The sequence below is a fragment of the Miniopterus natalensis genome, chromosome 14 (genome assembly GCF_054644295.1).
Source record: "Miniopterus natalensis isolate mMinNat1 chromosome 14, mMinNat1.hap1, whole genome shotgun sequence".
Lineage (NCBI taxonomy): Eukaryota > Metazoa > Chordata > Mammalia > Chiroptera > Miniopteridae > Miniopterus > Miniopterus natalensis.
In genome coordinates, this window is record NC_142094.1 from 23,980,723 (window position 1) to 24,006,655 (window position 25,933).

The 25,933-nt window shown below is 34.5% G+C and overlaps 1 protein-coding gene across 5 annotated transcripts in view; it reads left to right on the forward strand.

The window, feature by feature from the left end:
* HERC4 (HECT and RLD domain containing E3 ubiquitin protein ligase 4) overlaps positions 1–25,933 on the forward strand; it is a 108,482-nt gene that overhangs the window by 29,988 nt on the left and 52,561 nt on the right. For 4 of the 5 annotated variants that reach the window (XM_016198402.2, XM_016198404.2, XM_016198401.2 and 1 more), the window contains 5 exons: positions 3,855–3,931; positions 6,840–7,061; positions 8,135–8,226; positions 13,779–13,909; positions 19,966–20,126. In XM_016198402.2, coding sequence (XP_016053888.1) covers positions 3,855–3,931; positions 6,840–7,061; positions 8,135–8,226; positions 13,779–13,909; positions 19,966–20,126 — 683 coding nt within the window. Of the gene's footprint in view, positions 1–2,895; positions 2,986–3,854; positions 3,932–6,839; positions 7,062–8,134; positions 8,227–13,778; positions 13,910–19,965; positions 20,127–25,933 lie in introns of all 5 variants that reach the window. The other variant, XM_016198405.2, reaches the window with a different exon arrangement.

The following is a 25,933-nucleotide window of genomic DNA, read 5'->3' on the forward strand; positions in this document are numbered from 1 at the left end:
AAATACAATGTAACTACTAGGTAAGAAAATGGAGCACAGGAACTACTAATATATTTCAGAACAGGAACTCTTATTGTCAGAAATGAGTTTTGGGATTCTTCTTAAACTCGGAAAGGTAGCTCCTTTAATAGTAACCTTCTCTGTTGTTTTTTATCTTTAGTTTGACGTTTTATATTTGTTCTAGTAATGGACTGTCTGTTCAGACTGTTCAGATACATCACAATCACTTGTTTTCTTTATTGAACTTGTAACTAAATTTCACAGAACTCAACAAATTTCTTGCCCTTGTTTCTTTTGTGGTAACAAATACTTGGGGCCATAAAACAAACAGTATTCCCATTATGCTTTTAATGTCTCTTGATGGTGCTGTTGGGAGAAAATCTTTTTTTTTTTTAACTAAGTAAATTGAATTCTTTTAGTCATTTCAGTTTTTTGATTTCTTTCAGAAAATGGTAATTTGCAACCAAATGGTTATTGGCTAGACAGTACAAAGCATTCATAGAAACATAATGACCTCACGTTTGTCATATCCTCTACTGCTTTTATTTTCTCCCACAAGTAATTGTTGTAGATTGGGGTTTTTAAGATTTTTAAACTTTCGTGATTTTAGGATTGAAAAGGAACTTACATGTTAGATTTTCTGAGTTAATATTCTCAACCATGATTCATCGCAGAGCTTTCTAGTTTTCCCTTATTTTTATTCCACTGGTCTCTTAATTCTCATACTTACATTTTTGTTTCTGTTCACTTCTGGTATAAGGGATATCAGTCAGTAATCTGTAAATGATTAGTAAATGGCAAAGAAAGGTAACTGTAAGGAGATAATTTTTTTATTTTTTGTTAATCCTCACCCGAGGATATTTTTTCCATTAATTTTAGAGAGAGTGGAAGGGATGGGGAGAGACAGAGGAGAGAAACATCGATGTGAGAGGGACACACTGATTGGTTGCCTCCCGCATGCACCCCAACTGGGGCTGGGGATCAAGCCTGCAACCAAGTTATGTGCCCTTGACTGGAACTGAACCCACAACCCTTCAGTCCACGGGCCGACACTCTAACCACTGAGTCAAACTGGCTAGGTCAGAGAATTTTATTATATGACAATTTATTTGAAGGTTGCCCAATAATAAATTATATATTTGTGACTTTACTACTTAATGAACCTGGATAGGGGACCTGAAAGAGATCTTACTTGAGTCCTTTGCTTTAAAATTCTGTTTTTATATTTGTTAAACATCTATATTAACTTTAAGCTGTGTTGTTATTTTTCCTGTTCAAGCTCATCTGTTTTTTGAGGACTCGTCTGATTTGGTGTGACATATACATAGTTTTTACTGTTATTTTCATGTTTTAAAGGGCAATTTAGTACTTCAGTAGAAATATATTTTTATGAAAGACTGCCATAATTTTTTTATTTTTAAATTTCAGTACCATATCATTTTTTAGATGCAAGGCTTTTTCTAGATTCTTGGAGAAGTCAGCCAGCTTTATAAATTTCATGTACATTTTAAATAAAACATGTATAGAAGACAGGAGGAAACTCAAATATATGTAAACAGATTTTTAAAAATTACTGTTTATGATTTTCGTAAGAGTAATCAGAAATGTGAAGATTCACATTAAGCTGTACTTTCTTGAGAACAAAATTAAGTGGCACTTTAAAGAAGAACTTAAAACTAATAATAAGTAGATTATATTTGAAACTCTTACTAGTTTGCTAGTCTTTTTTTTTTTTTTAAATATATCTTTATTGATTTCATAGAGAGGAAAGGAGAGGGACAGAGAGATAGAAACGTCAATGATGAGAGAGTCATGGATCGGCTGCCTCCTGCATGCCCCCCACTGGGAATCAAGCCCGCAACCCAGGCATGCGCCCTGACCGGGGATTGAACCCCGATCGCCCGGATCCTGGGTCGACGCTCAACCACTGAGCCATGCCCGGCTGGGCATGCTAGTCTTTTTATACTTCTAATTTTGTTATGTTTTAAAATTATTACTTCTTGGAGAAAGACTGAAATTATTTAATATCAGTGGTCTTTGTAGACCTGGATTTTTGGCTCGTTACTTCTTTTTATGTAGGATATAAGTTATGCCTTTATTTAAAAAAAAATAAAGGTAAGCCTGATTTTACTCTCTCTTAGTTTAATGTAAGTGGAAATACATACTTTTCCATGCAAGCTTTAGAAAAATAATTGTTTATACTAAAGTTGCAGCTTATTTTTTAAAGTTCTATTTATTGGACATATGCAATAAACAATTATGACAGAAAAGTATGATATGATCTGTGTGAGAACAGCTGTTTCTGGACTATAGAAATCAAACAGCTTGGTCAAAAATAAAATTCATATTCTTGATTTCACTCAGTTTTAAATATATGTTAAAATAGCTTTACTTGAAGACTTTACAAATTTTCTTGTCCTTTAACAGTGTATTCATTACATACATTTTGCAAGGCACTATGGTAAATGCCAGGGACTCCATGGGTATAAGACACATAGTCTACCTGTTATTGTTTAACAGTGCACAGGTAATAAAGGAATAAGTATACCAGTAATTAATAGTGATAAATGCCATGAAGGAAAAAACACACAGTGCTATGAGAATGTAGTTTTTGAAGTAGTTTATTTGGTTTGCAAATTGGACTTGATTAATTCCTGTTTTTGCATTGCTAGTGTTTGATTTTGCTAAGTGCAGAAAAGTGGGCATTTTGCTACCTTTTAAAATCTGAGGGTACTTTGGATCCTGCTAATTTGTTGGATTCTGCTAAATTGTAGCAGCATAACTTTCAGGTTTTATAGTTAAGACATAAATCCACTAAATAAAAATATTTTTAATACATAAATATGGGATTAGAGTAACTCATCTTTCTCCTGCTCAAAATTTGATTTGCTGAAGCTGCCTCCCGAAAATCATGAGTATCGACTCTCTGGTCAGAACTTGCTCCGGACTTTCATTTGGCAGAATCAGGTCAGGTGGCAGTATCAGGTAAAGGGAAATAATAAACATATTATGTTTCCTTCCCACTTTTTTTCTTGAAAACATTCATTCGTTAAAAACAGTAGAATGATCAGGTAAAGGGAACTGCATAAGAAAAACGTGGGATGTTTGATGCAGCTACTTGATTTTTGTAATGTTTTAAAAATTAGCCTTTAGAATCATATTGCAGTTAAGGAAAAATCAGAAATAGGAAGGAAAAAAAACTATAAAAATATAAGGAAAAACACAAAATGATAGAAATAATGACTGAACACATCAGTGATCATAATACATATGTACTGATTAAATTTCCCTGGGAAGGAATTAAGTTGAATATCACTCATTTAGATGTAAAGCAGAAGGATAGCCCAAAAGGAATAGATTTCATAATTTGTGAATTGGTAGCAATTCACATAATAGGAATGTTAATTGTTCTTAACCTGTTAGAAGAGAACATATATTAAAGTAGGCCAAACATCAATTTTAGACAAATTAGATCATGTACATTTGTTTTACAAATATGTTGCAAGTTTTATGTGTTAAGCTTTAAAAATTTTTTTTATATTATGATAATAAAATTTCTAGATTGTAAAAGCACCCTGAGGGCTATTTGAGGTATGCACGTAGTTTACTTAAATGTTGTCCTTTCAAAGTATTTTCTCATCACATTTCTTTTAATTTTTTTCATGTCTAGATTTTGTTTACTGACTTTAGTGTACATTTTTGGTAAATTGGGCATGTGTAAAAAATAACAAACTGCTAGGTTGGTAGGAAACTACTTGTGCATAGTAGGTGGTCAAGAAGTAGCACGTAAAAATAACATTCAGGATCCATTTATTAAATGGAATTAATTGATCCTGATCTCTCTTCTTTTCTAGAAATATTAAAAGTTTGTCAGATATCCAGATAGTACAGGTGGCTTGCGGTTACTATCATTCACTTGCACTTTCTAAAGGTAAGCATTGTTTTTATTTTATTTTCCTTTTTCAGTTTTATTATTTGATATTCTAATTGAGCAGAAAGTCCTCCAACTTTGTTCTTTCTTAGGATTGTCCTTGTTCTCCTTGTGTGTGTGTTTTGTTTTTCATTTCCATTTCCATTTTAGAATTAGCTTGACAGTTTTCACAGACACACAGACTACTGGGATTTTGATTGGGATTGCATTGTCTCTATAAGTCATTTTGAGGAAAGTCTTTACAATATACACTGTCTTTTAATTCTTAAGTGTACTATATCCCTCTGTTTTAATCTTCTTTTAATTTTTCTTAATAGTATTTTGTTGTTTTCTATGGAGAAGTCTTACACTCCTTTTATTAGACTTTTCCATAGCTATTTGATATTTTGTGGTTGTGAATGGTGTCATTGTCACATTATATATTGCTAGTTTATAGACATTTTTGTGTCTGATTTTTTTCTTTAGTTCGTTAAATGCTATTCCTTCATAGCTGGGGAAAGTTATAACTTGCCCAATCTTACTTGATCTTACAGATAAAGTTTTTATTAAAAAAAAACAGAGAAAGTCAAGATTCCTATTAGCTTTGTTTGCTTTCCTTTCTTATTCATTTAACTTTTCATGTACCAGCTAAGGATTGTAACTTGGGTTAGTAAAAAATCTGCCATATGCTCATTTTTACCATTAAAAAATTAAGTTCCAATGGCTTTATTAATATTATATTATTTTAATTTATTAAATGTCTAGTGAGTCCTACTATGAGTGAAGCACTAGGCTAGAGCTGAAGGGAAATAAAATAAGAGAAAGTTTTAGGGACCATACCATCTAATGGAAGAGACAGATATACAAATAAATAGCTATAGGTTAAGGAAGAAAAAATATATATTACTTTGGACAAAATAAAAGTAAAATACTAGAGAGATAAAGAAGAAAGTGTAATTAGTACCAGTCAATAAAATTAGTAACAGTAAGGAGGGGATTGGTATTTGATGCAAGTCTTAAAAGGAGTAGAATTTAGTCATAATTGGAGAAATGTTTAGAAATAGCTAGGGGAAATGGTGAGGATTGGCTAAGATGGTACTATTAGTAAAGGCATAGACTCAGGAAAGTATTTTGTTTGAGTATTGACATGTAGTTTTATGTGGGTATTGTGAGAGCATGGGAGACATATTGATACTTCAGTTTCAACTGAAGTAAAAACAAAAATCTGTTAAAAGGATCTTAAATCCCATATTAAGGAACTTAAACTTCTGTAGGTAGTAGGGAAGCTGGCATTCCTGTATTCTTTATTGTTATTTTGCCAACTTCTCTTTTGATATTTTGGTAGGTAGAGCTAAGATAAATTTAAACCCAGAGGTTTACTGTTGAGGGCAGTTTTCTATCTTAACTCATTGGTAGGTGATCTTTTGCCTTGTTCAGGTTTAATCTTAGCACAGCATCTTATTCATTGAATGCATTTTTTTTTTATTATCACTTAGTGTGAACCAGGCACATTAGAGTGTACAATATGCAGTGGTAAGCGGTACACTACTAGCCCAGTCACACAAATAACACTGTAATTACATATTATGAAAAAAGACTGTAAAGAAAAAAGTTTAGGGTATTTGGAATATGTAACAGAGAGACTGAACTGAATCTGGGAGATCAGAGAAGGCTTCCTGCTGAAGAGAGTGGAGGTGAACTAGACAAAGGCGGAGGGAACAGCAAGTGTTTGAGAAATGGACGTTGGAGAATGTAAAGGAAGGTGGGTATGGCTAGAATATAATGAGGAAAAAGACTGGAAACAGATCACACAGAACCTTATAGGCCTTGTTAAAAGTGCTTATCCCAAGAGCAGTGAGAAGGCATTGACATTTTTTTCAGGTGAGCAACATTATCAGATCTTCATGTTTTATAATATTTCTATGTATATGTACAAATGTTTGCTAGTATGTGCATAGAATATTTCTGGAAGTACGTATCAGTAATTGATAAGAGTAGTTGTCTTTTGGGAGAGAAACCAGAAATCTAATTTTGGAGGGAGACTTACTTTAAGTGTGCCCTATTTTATAGAATTTTTAAAAACCAGTTGTTAGTGTGTCAGTTATTAGTTTAGTGTCATTTATTTAATAAAAGTAAATAAAAAGATGTTTGAAGTTGCAAAAAAGGTGGCAGTTGGGGGCAAAAGTGACAGGCAGACAGAACTATTATAGGAACCAGATGAGATGGTGGGGAGTGGATCTATTTGCCATATTTTTCCTTAGAAAGAAAACTGTATATAACTTGGTGATAGATAATAGATTGATACCAATCTCTGTATAAGGTAAGAGAGGAGAGGAGTATTAAGGATGACTTTATGTTTATGATTTGTGCTACTGAATCAGTTACAATGTCATTTACTGAGATGGGGAACACTGGGAAGAGCCCAGGTATGGGAGGTAGAGTAAGAGTCATGGATTGAGTTTGGGCTTCACTGAGCTGGAAGTGCTTTGAAATATCCAAGTGTAGGTGTCAGGTAAACAATTGGATACATGGGTTTTTTGTTCAGAGGAGAGGTCTGGGCTAGTAATAAAATTTTGAATGTTACCAGCATATCGTTGATAGCTGAAACCTTGAGCTTGGATGAGCGCCTCTTGGGAGAAATCATAGAATAAAAATGAAACCAGAGAAATATTAAAAAGAGATGGTCCTTCCCTGAGGAGCATAAAGTTACGTGACTTATCCATTTGTCACTAAAGTCAGTCAGCTTAAAGTGTACCAAATATAGAATGTTCTTCTAGGTAATGCTGTGTTTCCATATACAAATAAACTTACTAAAGGGGACTATGTATTTCCATCTGATGAGAGGAAGAACATCTCACAATAACTGATGATCTTCAAATGAAACTTGTGTGTGAGAAAAATCATTAATTTTATGATTTTTGTTTTACAGCAAGTGAAGTCTTCTCTTGGGGACAGAATAAATATGGCCAGTTGGGTTTAGGCATTGACTGTAAAAAGCAAACCTCACCACAGCTGATTAAGTCTTTGATTGGAATCCCTTTCATGCAAGTTACGGCAGGAGGAGCCCATAGTTTTGTGCTCACCCTTTCTGGAGCTATCTTTGGATGGGGACGCAACAAATTTGGTCAACTAGGTCTTAATGATGAAAACGGTAGGTTCTCATTACTATAGATACGCTTTTAAAAAGATAGGATCTTTTGAGATGGATCAGTGATTCTTCGTGTCAGAGAGAAATCTACTCAAATCTTCCCTGACAGGGAGGTGGGGATGAGAGATTAATTTAAAAATTCTATTTGATAATAGTTTTAGGGAATGATGCAAGGCCAAAAATATAACACTTTATCATAAAATAAACTATAGAAAGTATAACTGCACAAAAATTCTTTGTTGTTGGATGTTCATGAAAAGAGAGTTGAAAGGTATTACTTCAAATTGGTAAACACATTATTGGCCAACATTGGTGGAAAGAAGCAATAAAATTATTTTGGAAAGTAACATGAAGCATTAATCTATTTGAGATTTTCCAGGAAATATTTAAATAATCTGAATCATTAAATTAATCTTCAGTTTTAACATTGATGCTAGAGACTTGAAAATAAACATTTTGAATTTAAAAAATTACAACTACTTGAAACAAGTTGGGATCTTAGAATTGATTTTTCATAACTACATTAGGTTGAATGCCAGTGTTTGAAATACAGAAACTAATTGCAGGAAGTTCAACATAATTGTAATGACTTAATGGACAAAAGTGAGTTGTTGGTCTAGTAACAACTGGTATTGATAACTGAATAATACTCTCAAAAAGAACTTTAAAATATTTTTTTCTGCATAAGAAAAATAGGGCATTATATCTCTTTTCTGCTAGAAAGTAGCAGAAAGTATAATTTTCAGATTTTTAAAGTAGGATCCTGTGAGCTTAATTATCATGAGGTAAATATAAAGTATGGGTATGGATTAGTCAAATAGCTTTGAAATTCCTTGATTGCTGGTTGGCATTTAAGCATTTTAGCCTTTAAATTAATCTTTTTAAATCCCCCCTTTATCACTGTAGAATAGAAAGGCCTGGGAACCCAAGTTACTAGGCTTGTAGTACAAAATCATTGAATCGTGGTTAAAATTATTTAGTCATCACTGTCCACTGAGCTCGGGAAGCTATAGAGAAAACACAGTTTAGAAGAATTTTAATTAAATATTGTTAACGTCTCTTGTTGAAATTTTCAGATAGGTATGTTCCTAATTTACTAAAGTCACTAAGAACTCAGAAAATAGTTTATATTTGTTGTGGAGAAGATCATACTGCTGCACTAACCAAGGTATTGTACTCCTATAAAACTTCTTTATTATTACTTATAGAAGTTATTTCATGATTAATGAATGTTTTCATAATATGTACATTAAAACTTGAGTGTTATTGATATCTAAAAAATAACTTATCTTGGAAAAAGGACCTAGATTATTTGTTCTCAAAAACAATCTACCTTAATTTTCAAATTTGTTCTGTGTTATGAAATGTGAATTGTAATCTTCTGTTAAATGTGGTGATAATATATATTGTTGAGTTTCTCAGCTTTGTGTGGAATACTACTTAGATAATATTTTGAATGAAAGAATTCCTTTTAAGTTTGTCAGACTTGCCATGTTGTGTATATCAATCCCACTTACGCATAGCTCTGCCTGTTTTAATTTAGCTCCCATTTGGCTAATAAATATTATATAACAAGCAATAGAAGATACTGAATAGAGGATATAACAAGTAACAGAGGGATTGTTATTATCCATAGCCCAAGTATTATGCAGTCAGTTATAGTGAGCTTTTATCACAATGTTATTAATGGCTTTAACTCTGACATCTCACTTTATTAGGTATGTGCCAATTCAGTGTCAGTACTGCGTGTTACTTCTTTCACGCAGTGATTAGAAGTAAAATGAAAATAAAAACATTAACCTTTACCAGGAAGATTATTTATTATAGTCATGTTTATATAAAGGAACTGGCAAGCTTTCATTGGCTAAATTAGAAATGAATGTTTTGCTTTGTTTTCTTTGTCCTGAATAGCAGATAAAATTAGCAAGAAAAAATTAACTTCTAATCAGACTTTATAAAACTCTATACACTCCCATATTGGAATTTTAGGATGATAAGAATTATTATTAGTCGTTATTAAATATAGCGTGCTCATTTGAAAAATATTATAACGACCAATTATAACAGTTAATTTCTAAAAATTTTATATTTTCTTTTAGTAAGGATGTTTTACTGTATCTACCTGCTGATCTTACTACCTTAGTTTGATTGTTATAATTCAGATTATAAATGTATTCACAAAAGTCTTATTAAATCATGTTGGCAAGTTATAAATTTTAATCATTCCCTTCTGTCATTGGCTGTTAAAATAATAGTAAAAAATATTTTGCATAAAATCATTCGTTGGGACTAACTTTGGTAGAAAGACTCATAATATTAATGCTTTTCAAATTCACCCTTTCAAATAATCATCTTATTCTCCCAGGATATAGAACTATTTTTGTTTATTGAGTTTTTAAAATGCCAATTCTGTTAATCTTCTGTATTCTTTTCTCTAAAAAGTAGTTGGTGATACTTATTCACTGGAGTTTTTGGTGTTTATTATTTTTTTTAACAAAATGAGATTATTTTAAATATCCCAAAAGTAAAATAGTTTATTTTGCCTTGATTTAAGTTAGGATATAGTTCTATATCTATACATCTTTTGCTTTTTTCTGAAAGAATTTTTTGCAAATAATTAAGATTACTTTTTGAAGAAGTTCCCTTGTGTAAAGCCTGCATTTGTAAAATTACATTAGAAACAATTTTAAAACACTTCTAAGAGCTATAAATAGGGAGACATGCATGTGATGGATATGAGGACACTACCACAAAGGTGTCAAAAATTTTCGTTTATTTACAAATTCATCATGCAAATCATACATAAAGAGATAGATAGATAGATAGATAGATAGATAGATAGATAGATAGATAGATAGATAGATAGATGGATGATAGATAGGTAGATAGGTAGATAGGTAGATAGAAGATATACCTTTTGACTTAGCTATCCCACTTTTAAGAATCTGTCACAAAAATATGAAATTCTGTATGCATGAGGCCATTTATTATGGCATCATTTTAATAGCAAAAGAGTGGAAGAATCCTAATGTTTATTTGGATAAACTGTGGTAACTTCCTGCAGTGTAGTACCATGACCTATAAAACAGAATGAGGAAGATCTCTATATTATGATGTGGAATGATCTTCAGGATATATTGTTTAAGTAAAAAGAGGAATAGAATAGGGTTTTTTTTTTTTGTATAAGAAGGGGTAAAATATAAACACACTACATTTTACTTATATTTTTAAAAAAATTAAGCTAGACCAACTGTACTTTGTCTTACAGTTTTGACTTTGGAACCTAGAAACTATTACAATGAAAAGCAAACACACATACACACACGTGCGTACGCATATGTATGTATTTTTTATATATTTAAACATTTAAAAACTTAAAACAAAAGCATAACCAGTGATGCAACTACAGGAAGAAGAATTCTTTTAGGTCATTACAAATTACAGTATTTTGTTGTACATCACTAGTGGAAAATAGCCTAAGAGTGGACAATTCACAAAGAAATGTTAAACTGTATTCTGTAGTCTCATAATTGGTAGTATTTTTAATATATAGAGAGTAGGATAAAGCAAATAAGTACTTATTTTACTGTCATTAGAAACTGTGATTTCCAGCTTCAGAGAAGAGATATAAAATGGTAGGAATTAAAACCCTGTGATCTTTACTTTGAATCACAAGTATCATTATAAACTCTTATTTTTAACTTCTAAAAATATAAGAGTTTTTTTTCTTTTTTTACCATGATCACATTAAGGCCCCAGAGGTAATTAACAGCGTGCAATCTGGAAGCAGTGATCACTTCTTGATTGTTGTAGACACTATACCAAAAGGATCCAGGGCTTCTAGATAAGAATAGTCTTTGGCATTGTATGCTACAAAAACTCAAAGACTACTAAGGTCATGTCAGAAGGACAACTTGAAGACTCTTACTAGTTTACAAAATGAAATAATGACTGCAATAAATAGAAGTATACCAAACGTATAAAAATCCATGACTTATAATGATACTTTGCTCCAAATTAATAAAAAGCAAACTTCCTTGCTTTATCTTTGGAGGTTGCTAGGACAACAACTCATTTTTCTAAAAATTAGTAAATAAAAAAGAACCATTTCTCCTGCCTCTTATTAGCAAATTGTATTTCAGGGTAACTTAGTGGTTGATGAGTTAAATTCTCTTTAGAACAATTCCAACTAATAAACCCAGAAGAAATAAGAGTAGAAAATCTCCATTTTAGACTCTAATGAAATAATGAATCTAGGTAAAAATCAGCAACATTAAGCTTAATGAAGATGAATTGGGTTAGAACATATTTACCTACTTTTAAAAAAATTATAGTTGACATACAATTTAAATTTTTTATTATTATGACTTACATATTTCGTTGTTAATCCTCATCTGAGGATATTTTTTTCATTGCTTTTCAGAGAGAATAGAAGGGGGGGAGAGAGAGAGAGAGAGACAGACAGACATCCATCCATCCATGTAAGAGAGACACATTGACTGGTTGCTTCCTGCACGCGCCCTGATCAGGGAGCGAACCCGCTACCTTTCAGTGCTCAGGACAACACTCTTAACACTGAGCAACACTGGCTGGGGCATGACCTACATTTAAAAAAAATATATGGCTTTATTGATTTTCAGAGAGAGGAAGGGAGAGGGATAGAGAGAAACATCAATGAGAGAGAAACGTCATTGATTGTCTCCTGCACACGCCTACTGGGGATTGAACCACAGCCTGGCATATGCCCTGACTGGGAATCGAACCATGACCACTTGGTTCCTGGGTCAATGCTCAACCACTGAGCCACACCTAACCAGGCATGACCTACATATTTTTAACATCATCAGCCAGACATGCTTTCTGACATGATGTAATAAAATAATCAGGAAGATCTGAACATGTACTCAGTATTAGATGATACTAAGAAACTAATAGTAAAGGGGTTAGTTCATCAAGCGGATGTAACAATTGTACCTATATAGCACCCCATATAGGAACACCTAAATATATTAAGCAATGTTAACAGATTGGAAGGCAGAAATAAACAAATGTAATAATAGTAGTGGACTTCATTACCCTACCTTTTTAATAAGGAGTAGGTCATTTAGACAGAAAATCATTAATGAAATATTGTACTTGAACTACACTTTATATCAAGTAGACCTAACAGACATATACAGAACATTTCATCCAGCAACAGCAGAATACACATTTTTTTCAAGCACACAATGGAACATTTTTGCTGGAGAGATTATATGTTAGGTTATAAAACAAGTCTGAACAAATTTGAGAAGGTTGAAATCATATCAGGTATCCTTTCTAGCCAAAGTGGTATGAAAATAGGAATCAGTAACAGGAAAGCCAGAATATTTCCTATGTATGGAAATTAAAAAGCAGACTCCTGAATAAACAGTGGGTCAAAGAAGAAATAAAAGGGTAATCAAAAACTACCTTGAGAAATGAAAATGGAAACACAACATACCCAAACTTAACGGGATGTGACAAAAGCAGTTCTAAAAGGGAAGTTTTTATTTATAAATATCTACACTAAGAAAAAGAAATATATCAAATGAACCTTCATACCTCAAAGAACTAGAAAAACCCCCACTAAGAGCAAGTTAGCAGAAGGAAGGAAATAAAAATCAGAGCAGAAATAAATGAGAGACTAGAAAAACGTTAGAAAAGATCAATAAAACTAAGAACTTTTTCTAAAAAGGTTAAAAAAGTTAACAAATCTTTAACAGACTAAGAAAAGAAGAGTCAAATCAGAAATGAAGAGATATTACAACTGATACTGCAAAAATACAAAGAATTAGAGACTACTAGGAATAATTATATGCCAACATTGGATAACCTAGATGAAATGGATAAATTCCTAGAAACATGAACTACCAAGAATGAATTGTGAGGAAAAGAAAATCTGTAATAAAGAGATTGAAGCAGTAGTCAAAACTCCCAAGAAAGAAATGACCAGGACCAGATGGCTTCACTGGTAAATTTCTACCATTAAAAAACAATAAATGCCAATTTTCTCACACTCTTACAAAAAAAAGAAAAGGCAGTAAATCTTCCAGACTCATTTTTTGAGACCAGCATTATCCTGATACTAAAGCCACACAAAGATACAAGAAAAAATATTAGCAAACTAAATTCAGCACATTAAAATATTCATATACTGTGATCAACTGGGATTTATTTCTGGAATGCAAGGATGGTTCATTATCTACAAATCAATCAATATGGTAAACCACATAAACAGAATGAAGGATAAAAATCATCATCTCAACAGATGAAGAAAAATAGCTTTATTTGTGCAGTCTGGTTACATATACTTTTATGTTAAGAGTATAACTAGTTTGAGAGCTGAAGATACCATTTTAATGGTTTTGTCAAATTTTATAAGTATGTACTTGGGATTCAACAAGAATATAATGACAGTGAAAGGCCAATGCCAAAGTAGTTATTAGTATCTCTCTAATGATGACTTCAACTAAATATAATGATAAGAACATAGTTAAATACTTTAAATATGAGAAAATATTTAGCCATGCACCTGGAACTCTCTTCATTTTTAGACATTTTACCTTAAAAAGTTAGGTATCATCTGTTAAATTGTGACTATAAGTAAAAAATTAATTCCATATAAAGATTAATTTATTTTTCTGAAGATTATTTACTTTCATCAGGCCTTCTAATGATAAAGGTTTTTGCCTTTTTTAGGAAGGTGGAGTGTTTACTTTTGGAGCTGGAGGGTATGGTCAGTTGGGTCATAACTCTACTAGTCATGAAATAAACCCAAGGAAAGTTTTTGAACTTATGGGAAGCATTGTCACTCAGATTGCTTGCGGAAGGTAAGCTGTTATATAAGAGTTATTTTGAACTCTACAACACAATTATTTAGGGATGTTCTTTTTTAACAGACCAGAGGTCTTTTATTTTTTTGACACCTGCTAACACCATGAAATTCATAGGAAATAGGTTCCAGCAGCTCAAGCTTCTTTCCATTAGAGGTTCTTACAAAGTGTGAATCTCTGGGCGGGAGCAGGCTGGCGTTTCAATTGAACCCCCCAAATCCTTTTCCTTTGGCATACTTTCTTTTTGATTTTTTCCGTCACATGTTTCAGGAAGCTATCTCAGCTCTTAGAGATTTAATAAGCTCAATACGTACATTCTCTTGCAAGAAGAATCTTGCCCTTGTTTGTTTACAACAGTGTCAACAGCATGCTGGGTAAACACTGTGAATTCTTCCAGTTTTACCATGGTAACATTTGTGAGTCATTCCTTGTTGAACCCTTCCTTTTGTGCCCTTCCCTTGATGTCTACAGTGTCACCCTTTTTTTGTAGATTTGCATGTACAAAGGAACAACTTTATATTTTCTAAAAGGCCTAGAGAACATGGGGGTGCCTCTTTACCTTTGTGTTAGTTATTTTTGCAAATTAGTGAAAGATGGCAGTTCCAGCTGAAAGGATTTTTTAAAATGAGTTGTTTAGGAATCTAGTAATCTAAGATAAAGGAATTCTCCCCTAAATGCCTAATTTGCTGTTGAGGAGTCATAGTAACAGGAGAAACATCTTTTATACTGACTATTTTCTTTATCTGAGGTAAGATACTAATAATGTATATGTAATACATTTATTATTTACTAATAATGTATATGTAATACCTTTCTTTATCTGAGGTAAGATACTAATAATGTATATGTAATATTGTATTGTCTATAGCAGTACTCTTGAAGGGAAACTGGAGATCCATCTTTTTTGTTTGCTTTCACTTTTTTTTTTTTTTAAAGAATAAGGGAATTAACCAATTATTTATTTAATACATAGGATTAGTTAGTGATGAAAGTTGAATTAGAATACAGATCTCCTGATTCCCAGTTGTTGGGAGTAAAAGGAAGAGTCAGAGCTTTGAAAGTGAGCTTTACCTTTGGTGGTTTATATTAGATAGACCCCGAAAGGGTAAATGCACTTTGACAAGTTAACTCATTTTGACCATTTAGCTTAACTTTTTTCCACCTAGTATGTATTCTTTTACATTATAGTTTAGTTTTGCCAACTGTTATCTTCAGGTACATGGAATCACACTGTAGGTAGACTTTGGTGACTTTTTTTTTCTTAACATCGTGCGTATATGATTATCCATATGTGTGTAGCTATGGCTTCTCATCATTAGGTTTCATTGCTGTGTTTTATTTAATTATATGCATACATAATTATGTACTCATCCTATTACTAATAGGCATTTGGGTGCTTCCAGTTTTGGGAAATTATAAATAGTGTTGCTTTGAACATTTATTGTATGATAAGTAGACCTTCCTATTTCTAAAGTGTATATACCTAGATAGAATTGCTGGGTTATAGAAAATACTTTACTTGAATTTTGCAAGTTAATGTCGCCTTACTTACCAAAATGGTTATACTAATTTACATTCCGATTAGCATTGTATGAGAATTCGTGACACTCAGTGTCTTTGTCACCATTCAGTATTGTCAGATTTTAAAAAAATTTTAAATTCTTGCATATGTAGCGTTACTTAATCATGATTTTAATTTGCATTTTCATGATTTATAGGGATTGCATTGAATGTGTAGACCACTTTGGGAAGTATTGACATCTTAACAATATTAAGTTTTCCAATCCATGAATATGGGATGTCTTTTAATTTCTTTCAGTAATATTTGTAGTTTTCTTTGTCTTTTATCTTTTTGCTTAAGTTAATTTTAATTCTTTTTAAATTTTTTATTGATTTTTTTTTTTTTTAAATAGAGAGGAGGAGAGAGGGAGAGTTTTACTTTTTTTAAAAAAAATATATCTTTATTGATTTCAGAGAGAGAACAGGAGAGGGAGAGAGAGAGACAGAAACATCAATGATGAGAGAGTCACTGATCGAGCCCACAACCCAGGCATGTGCCCTGACCGGGAATCGAACCCTGATCGCCTGGATCCTAGGTCGACACTCAATGGCTGAGCCACGCCTGGCCGGGCAAGAGGGAGAGTTTTAGAGATGCATCAGTTGTAAGAGTGAAACATGGATTGGCTGCCTCTTGGACGCCCCCTGCTGGGGATTGAACTAGTAATCTTTTGGTGCATGGGGCAATGCTGAGCTAACTGAGCCACTCTGGCCAGGGCTTAAGTTAATTCTTAAGTATTTATTTTTTTTGATAGTGTTATAAATGGCACTTTTCCCTTAATTTTTGGATTGTTGGGTATAGGGTTTAGAAATGCAACTGATTTTTGCATGTTAATTTTGTTTCCTGCTTTGGTGACATTTGTATTAGTTCCAATAGTTTTTTTGTGTGGAATCTTTAAAGTTTTCTACATATGAAATCATATAATTTGTATACAGAGGTAATTTTACTTATCCTTTCTGTTTTAGATGACTTTTCTCCTCCCTCCCTCCCTCCCTCCCCCCTCCCTCCCTCCCTTGATTCCTCCCTCCCTCCCTCCCCCCCTTCCTTCCCTCCCTTATCCTCACCTGAGAATGTTTTTTCCGTTGATTTTGATTTTTAGAGGGAGTTGGGAGGAAGGAGGGGAGACAGAGAGAAATATCGATGTGAGAAAGAGATGTTGATTGGTTGCCTCGGGTCAGGGATCGAACCTGCAACCCAGGTATGTGCTCTTAACCAGGAATCAATCCCATGACCCTTCAATGTATGGGCTAACACTCTAACTACTGAGTCACACTGGCCAGGGCTGATGCCTTTTATTTTCTCTCTCTTTTTAAAAATTTATCTTTATTGTTGAAAATATTACAGATGTCTCATTCCCCCCCCCCCCCCCCATTGACCGCCTCCACACTACTCCTGCCCCCTCCCCAGGCCTTTACCACATTATTGTCTGTGACCATGGGTTATGCATATATGCATATAAGTTCTTTGGTTAATTTCTTCCCACTCCCCACCGCCTTCCCTCTGAAATACAACAGTCTGTTGCATGCTTCAATGTCTCTGGGTCTATTTTGTTTGTCAGTTTATTTTGTTCATTAACTTCTTAAAGAGGACTCTTCAACATTTCATGTAATACTGGTTTGGTGGTGGTGAACTCCTTCAGCTTTTTCTTATCTGTGAACCTCTTTATCTGACCTTCAATTCTGAATGATAGCTTCCCTGGGTAGAGTAATCTTGGTTGTAGGTCCTTGCTTTTCATCACTTTGAATATTTTTTGCCACTCCCTTGTGGCCTTCAAAGTTTCTTTAGAGAAATCAGCTGACAGTCTTATGGCTGCTCCTGTGTAGGTAGCTAATTGCTTTTCTCTTGCTGCTTTTGTGATTCTCTCTTTGTCTTTAACCTTTGGTATTTTAATTATGATGCGTCTTGCTGTGGGCCTCTTTGGGTTCCTCTTGTTTGGGACCCTCTGTGCTTCCTGGATTTGTAAGTCTATTTTTTTCCCCAGGTGCGGGAAGTCTTCTGTTGTCATTTTTTCAAATAGGTTTTCAATTTATTGCTCCCTCTCTTCTCCTTCTGGGATCCCCCACAATGCAAACATTGGTATGCTTGAAGTTGTCCCAGAGACTCCTTATACTGTCTTCATATTTCTGGATTCTTTTTTTCTTTTTCCTCTTCTTATTGAGTGATTTTGCCTTCTCATATTCTAAATCGTTGATTTGATTCCCATTATCCTTTGCTGTTGATTCGCTGTAAATTATTCTTCATTTCAGTTAGTGTAGCCTTCATTTCTGACTGGTTCTTTTTTATGTTGTTGATGTTCTCACTAATTTCCTTAAAATTCTCACTAAGCCCAGCCGGGCATGGCTCAGTGGTTGGGCATCAACCTAGGTTCCAGGAGATAGCGGTTGATTCTCGGTGGGGCACGTGTCCTGGTTGTGGGCTTGATCCCTAGTCAGGGGCATGCAGGAGGCAGCTGATCAATACTCTCTCATCATTGATGTTTCTCTCTCCCTCCCTCCCTCTTCCTTCCTCTCTCTGAAATCAATAAAGATACATTAAAAAAAAAATTCTCAGTAAGACCTTTGAAATTCTCATTACGTTCCTTGAGTATCCTTATTAAACTACTACTGTATCTAGTAGTTTGCTTGCTTCCATTTCATTTAGTTCTTTTTCTGGAGATTTCTTCTTTTCTTTCCTTTGTGATATGTTTCTTTTCCTCTGCATTTTGGATGTTTCCTAGTGTTTGTTTCTATATATTACGTAGAGCTGCTATGTTTCCTGGAATTGGTAGAGTGGTTTTGTATAGTAAGTGTCCTATAGGGTCCAGTGGCTGAGCCTCCCCAATCACCTGAGCTGGGCCCTCTAAGTGCTCTCTACTGTGGGCTGTGTGCACTATACTGTTGTAGTTGAGCCTTGGTTGCTGTTGGCATCACTGCGAGGAATTGACCCGCAGGCCAGTCGACTGTGAGGACCAGCTGCAACTACAGCCAAAGAGCTGTTGTGCTGGAGACACCCCTATGGAGCAGGATTTACTTCAGTGGGGCTTTGGTGTTCACCGAGTCCACCCCTTGAGTGTGTCACTTGTTAATGTGGTAGGGTTGTAATCTGGCGTGTTTGAAGCTCACCACCAGGTGCACCATCTCTGGGGCCTCCCAGGAGGTGCAAAGTCTGTCTCTGACTGTGCTTTGCCCAGGGCCACCCAGCATGAGCTACACAGAAATCTGTAAATGGCCAGCCGGGCGTGGCTCAGCGGTTGAGCGTCAACCTAGGATCCAGGCAATCAGTGTTCAATTCCCAGTCAGGGCACATGCCCGGGTTGCGGGCTCGATCCCTGGTCGCGGACCTGCAGGAGGCAGCCGATCAATGACGACTCTCTCATCATTGTTGTTTCTATCTCTATCTCTCTCTCTTCCTCTCTCTGAAGTCAATAAAGATATATTTAAAAAAAAAAAAAAAAAAAGAACTCTGTAAATGGCTGCTACTTGTGTTGTGCCCAGGAGAGGCCAAGCTATGAACCAGTGCAGGCTGCGGCTAGTGCGGGCCTGGGGCCACTGATCTAGAGGTATAGGGCTTGCTGAAGCTAACTGCTGCTTGTTTGAGAGATTTTAGGAAAGCCTTAAGCCTAAGGCAAGAGAAGCCAGTTGCATAGAAAAGCCACTGGAAATGGCTTGGATGATCCTGCAAGTAGGGAAGGGAAGGATCTCAGAATCACCAGGGTAGGGTGAAAAATGTGAGCCAGGTTGCTGGAGATTCAGATATGATGCCTGATTGCTGGCTCTGGGGGGCAAGGGGCAGGGGCACTCAACAAATGAGCAGTAGCCTCTGCCAGCACTTCTGCCTGGGAGAAAGCTGATTCTAGGCAAGTTAGTTCCTCCCCGAATGTCCCAGCGCTGAGCTCAGAAGGAGTGCATCTGAGTAAGTCTGTACTGCCAGCCATTTAAGGGGATCTGCCTGGGACTCCAGCAGCACTGGGTTACTCAGCCACAATCTCTGCTGGTTTTTTCAGCCAGAAGTTGTGGGGGTTTCTTTTTTCTGCACTGGAACCCTGGGCTGCGGGTCCTGATGTGGGGCTGGCACCCTTCGCTCCTCTGGGAAACCACCACAGCCAAGGTATCCCTCCTGATTTTAAGCCGCTGCACCTGTGTGGGACCAGCCAGTTCTGTGATTCCACCTCGAGTCTCTGCCCTTCCTACCAGTCTCAGTGTGCTGCTTCTTTAATTTCCTAGTTGTAGGACTTCCCTTCAGCTAGATTTCAGGTAGTTCTGAATGATGATTATTAAATTTGGACCTTTGTGGAAATATTCTGGACCATGCTTATGCAGCTACCTGTGTGGTACAGGATTAATTAGTGTGGAGTAAGGCTATTAAGTATTTTGTACAGAATATTTTAGAACTATAATAGCTTTATTCATTTATTTTTGAAGACAAAACTTATATCGTTAATATTTGTATGGTTTTCTAAATGTAAATTGTTGAGAAGGTAACATTAAGTCTGAGGTTTTCTGTCATTTTACTCTAGGCAGCACACTTCTGCTTTTGTTCCTTCATCAGGACGAATTTATTCCTTTGGACTTGGTGGTAACGGGCAGCTAGGAACTGGTTCAACAAGCAACAGGAAAAGTCCTTTCACTGTGAAAGGCAATTGGTTCCCTTATAATGGGCAGTGTCCACCAGATGTTGGTAAGTTCTGTTTTAGTAAATCTTTGCTACACACATTAAATTTATTGTTAAAATGTTGCTCTTAAATCATGAAGTTTTCTGTTTGAAATGAAAGAGTTAAGGATACATTGTTTAGTGAAAATGAGACACAAAACAGTGTAAATGGTTGCTTTGTTTATATTTGCTTATATACATAAGGGAATTTGGGATAAAGAAAGTAATAAAAAGTGGTTTCAGAGGCTTGGACATATGGGAACTTGGTGGTGGCTAGATACAAATAGAAAGGAGTATTTTTGCTTTTTATTTTTAATTGTGGTAAGATATACATAACATAAAATTTATAAACAACCATTTTAAGTGTATAGTTCAGTATTGTTAAGTATATTCACATTGTTATGCAGCCGTTCTCCAAAACTCTTTTCATCTTTCAAAACTAAAACTCATTTATTAAACAACTCTCCATTTACTTCCCCCACTGGCTGGCAACCACTATATTCAGGGTTCTGTCTCTACAAATGTGACTTGATCTAGGTACCTCAGATAAGTGGAATCATACAGTATTTATCTTTTTGTGACTGGCTTATTTCATGAACTGAGCATAATCTCCCTAAGATTCATCCATGTTGCAGCATATGTCAGAATATCCTTTTTAAGGCTGAATAATGTTTTATTATATGTCTGTACCACATTTTGTTTATCTACTTATCTGTTGATTGGCAGTAGGATTGTTTTCACCTTTTGACTATTGTGAATAATGCTGCCATAAACATGGGTATACAAATATCTCTTGGAGACCCTGCTTTCAATTCTTTTGGGTACCTATGGGACTTTGAAATTGTTAACATTTTCTATTTTTTTGAAATATGATTTTATTGCCTATTTAAAATACTAAAATTTAAAAATTTGCTTTTTATACCCCTACTGCTTTAACCAAATATGTAACTTATTTATTTTTATTTTCTATTATTCTTTCAATAGATCTGGTTACTTTTTCGTTGCTATGAACTTGTTACGTAAACATTTTGAAATATTCAAGGGCTGTTTTCTCATTCATGTCTTTGACATGCTACAGCCAAAATGTGCTTACACATATATAGATAATATATTTCCTTTACCATCCTAAACTATTCTTCAGAATTGTTTAATTTTATCTATGTCTGACTTTCTTTAAGAGTTTCCTTGAGTTGTGGGACTTGAGTCCTGTTGAGACTTTATTCAGTGGTGAGCATACTATGAAGATTGACATTTGAAAAGGTCCATAAATGTTTATTATGAATAACCTTGAAGATTCTTTTTTATTTATTTATTTTTGGTAACTAAAAGGCTGTCTCAGTTATGCTTCTATTTTGCAAAGGTCAAGATGTGATACTCTTTTCTTGTTTTTTGTTTGATTTTGTCTTTAGAATATGGCTTCATTTTCTTCCAGTTAGTTAGGTTTGGAACATGTATTTATTTTAGTAGTAGTTTTCTTTTTCTTGTGTCCTCAGCAGCATGTTGGTGTTTTATCATATCAGTTTCTTCCATAAAAAGCACTAATAACCTAATAAAGATTTTATATTTTAAAGCAGTATGGATATTGTGAAGAATCATGTATTTCTGTTTATATAGTCATTTAGGAATGCATGTTGTCACCATTGAAATTGTATACATTGAGATTATTTGCATTAAAATGAGAAAGCAGATGGAATTTTAAAATTAGTAATTTTGCTACAATTTAGTTTCATCAAAAAATGATTGATTCACAGTAGCCAAAAGGTGCAAACAACTCAAATGTCCATCTACAGATGAGTGGATGAAAATGTGGTGTGTACCTGTAATCAAATAGTAGTCCTCATAAAAAGGAATGAAATTTTGATCTATGCTACAAGGTGGATGACTATTGAAAACATGCTAAGTGAAGGAAGCCAGACACAAAAGAACAAATACCATATGATTTCTTTTCTATGAGATACCTACAACGTTCAAATTTACAGAAATAGAAAGTAGAACAGAGGTTACCGGGGAAGAGGAGGTGAACGAAGAGATGCTGTTATGGGTACAGAATGCCTGATATGATAAAAATGTTCTGGAGATGAATCTCATGATGATAGTTGCACAACGTTGTATATGTGCTTAATGCCGCTGAGTTGTACACTTTAAAATAGTTAAAATTATAAACTTTGTTACGTATCTTTTACCACACTATATATATGGCATATATACAGGGTGGGGCAAAAGTAGGTTTACAATTGTGAGTATGCAGAACAGTTTATTCTTGTATTATTATTTATTAATTATTGTATTATTTCCCATACAGACAGCTGTAATCTTACTTTTGACCCCCCCTGTATAATGGTTGATAATTTGCACTATACTAAAGATGTGTGGCATAAACAGTAGTTAAATGTGAATTTAATTTAGTCAACCCCTCTAGAGACGAAGCCCATGGCCCTCACCATAAATCACATTGTTAGCATAAACTTAATCTTGTGTGGCCTTAATACACAGGTAAGCAACACTTTTTAAGAGGCTGTTCCAAAGACTTCCAGGTTATTTCCTTGGAGCTGGGCAAAGGGCAAATCTTTCTTTAGAAGGCATAAAGTTTGGGTTGCTGTATTAGTGTGCTAGGGCTGCTATAACAAAATCTAAACTGAGTGGCTTGAACAACACAGAATTTATTGACTCATGGTTCTGGAGGCTAGAAATCCAAGATCAAGGGATTGACAGAGCTGCTTCCGAGGGCTATAAAGGAAAATCTGTTCCATGTTTCTCTTCTAGTTTCTGGTGGTTTGCTGGCAACCTTTGACATTCCTTGGCTAGTAGATCTCTGCCTTCATCTTCACATGGCATTCTTTCTATGTGCATATTTGTGTCCCAATTTTCCTCTTTCATAAGAGGAAATCTTGTATTAGGGTCTACCCTGCTCCACTTTGACCTCAGCTCAACCAGTTACATCTCCAAAGACCCTATTTCTGAATAAGGTTATGTTCTGAGGTACTTGGGATTAAGACTTCAACATATGAATTTTTGGGAGACAAAGTCAACACATGACACTGTCCCAGATCTGATGCATTAATCCCTTACTGCACTGGAGGCATTGCAGGCATTGGCTTCATAAGTACAGCCAACCTTTATTCCTTAAAATTACTTGTACCAAATTCAACAACCATCATTCTCAAATGTGACACTGCAGATAAATCCTTGCTTACATAATTGATTTAGTCAATCAGTTATGAAAGAGGTACAAACTAGTAAGAAGGCGAACAGATTCTTACTGAATTCATGCAAATAACTATTACTATTAAAAGAACAGAGTTCTAGTAAGAGTTTGAATTCTTGTTAAGATCTGTAGATCAGCAAGGATCAGATATATATTTTTTAAATTGTTATATAACATTTTATTTTCAGGTGTACAACATATGACTCCGTATTTGTATATATTGTGAAATGATCATCACACTAAGTCTAGTTAACATCCATCATCATAATTATTTTCTTGTAATGAGAACTTTTATGATTTACTCTCTTAGCAACTTTCAAATTGCAATACAGTACTATTAACTGTAGTCACTATTCTGTACATTATTTCCCCATGGTTTATTTTATAACTGGAAGTTTTTACCTTTTGACTCCCTTCACCCATTTTGCCCAGCCCCTGCCTCTGGCAACCACCAATCCACCAATCTGTTCTCTGTATCTGTGAGCTTTGTTTTTTGTTTTTAAAGATTCCACATATAAGTGAGATCATACAGTATATGTTTTTCTCTGTGTCACTTCACTTAGTATAATGCCCAAGGTTCATCCATGTTGTCACAAATGGCAAAATTTTCTTACTTATGGCTGAATAATATTCCATTGTGTTTTGACGTTATCTAAGCCATGTTTCCTCAGAAGCCTGTATCCAAGTGTCTATTCTTTGAAGTATAAGTGGGTTTCAAATACCTGTTGTAGTCCTTTTCCCAGGACTCTGAAATTGTCCTTCTTTGAAAACACACACTCTGGCCTACAGTTTATAGGAGAGCCTTTGCACAAACATAAGAGTAAAACAATTAGTAGGTGACAGAAGCTTGAAATGACTTTGGCTAATTTAATACTGATAATTGTCAAGTGGAAAGATCTGATGAGGGTTCTTAATAAGAATAATATGGCTGACAGGGAAAGATGTTTCTGTGACACACAAAAAACATTTATTCCGAAAGACTTTTTTAAGCACAGTGTTTTCTGAGGAGGATGATTAACCCCATTCTCAAACAAGTCAGTGACTTTGGCATCTGATTTATAAATATGGATGAGTAACTTTCTGTAGATGAAAAATTCTTGCTGTAGTAATCCTGAAACCTAATGTACCATTACTAAAACCATGCATATCAAGTAAAGAGATTCTTTAAGTCAGGGATCAAATTTAGACATCTATATTTTTATAAAACTCCATTGGTAAGCCTGAAATACACCTCTATTTGAAAACTACTGTAGAAGATATTAAGTAGGAATTAAAGCAGTAAGATAGTAACAGAAAACATTTAAAATAAGTTAAATAATGCCCTGACTGGTGTAGCTCAGTTGATTGTCATCCTATGCACTGAGAGGTCACCAGTTTGATTCCCAGTTGGGGCACATGCCCTGGTTGTGGACTCGAGCCCCAGTAGAGTGAGTGCAGAAGGCAGCTGATTGGTGGTTCTCTCTCATTGATGTTTCTCTCTCCCTCTCCCTCTCCCTCCCTCTCACTCTCTCTCTGAAATCAATAAAAACATTTTAAAATAAAATAAGTTAAATAACTGAAATTAGGACTGAATTTTAATAAATATAGGAAAATTTGACAGAACTGTTGGAGTTTTGAATAGTATTTCCTTTCATATTTAAACATAGAAAGTAAGAATATTGATGAATCTCCAGGGATTCTCATAAAACAAACAATTTTTTAAATAATTATATTAAATTGTATTTTATCATATATATTTATTTAACCTGGGGAAGGTTCAGTATCTTTTCTGATGGACAGTTCTTCCCGTGTAACTCTTATTAATAGTAAAACATCAAACAGACATAATTATTATTGACATCTCTTCTTATATGTTGAATGAAATCTTTGTGATTCTCCAGCGCCTCTGTAGGAAATCTCAAAGATAGTTTCACATAACACTAATACACTTCCCCAAATCAGATTCTATTTAGACTCTGATTTGGGGAAATGTATTAGTTTGCTAGGGCTGCCATAACAAAATACTACAGATTGAGTGGATTAAACAACAGAAATTTATTTTCTCACAGTTCTGGAGACTCAAAGTCCAAGATCAAGGTTTTAGCAGGCTTGGTTTCTCCTGAGGCCCCTCTCCTTGGTTTGCAGATGACTGCCTTTTTGCTGTGTCCACAGATGACTTTTTCTCTATGTGTGCATGGCAGGTGTTTCTTCCTTTTCTTATAATGGCACCAGGTATATTGGATTAGGGCCCCAACCTAACAACTTAATTTCACCTTAATCACTCCTCTAAAGGTTCTATCTCCAAATGTAGTCATATTCAGAGGTACTGGGAATAGGGTTTCAACGTAAGAATTTTGTGGGGACACAGTTCAGCTCGTAGCAGAAAGGCAAAAATTAAAAAAAGTTGTGAGGAAAAACAAAAAGTTGTGAGAAGATTTGAATATTAAGATGTAATGCTTGCTTATTTTATTAAAGAGAAAAAGTCGGTAAAATATTTCAAAATAAATATAGATAGTAATGTGATTTAAAAAAACCTTAGCTCCTTTATGAGTGAGGAATCTTTGTTCTTTTTTCCCCTCAAAAAAATGAAAGGCAATAAAGTCAACATAAAACATAGAAAATTATTCTGTTAAGACACAGAATTTTTGCT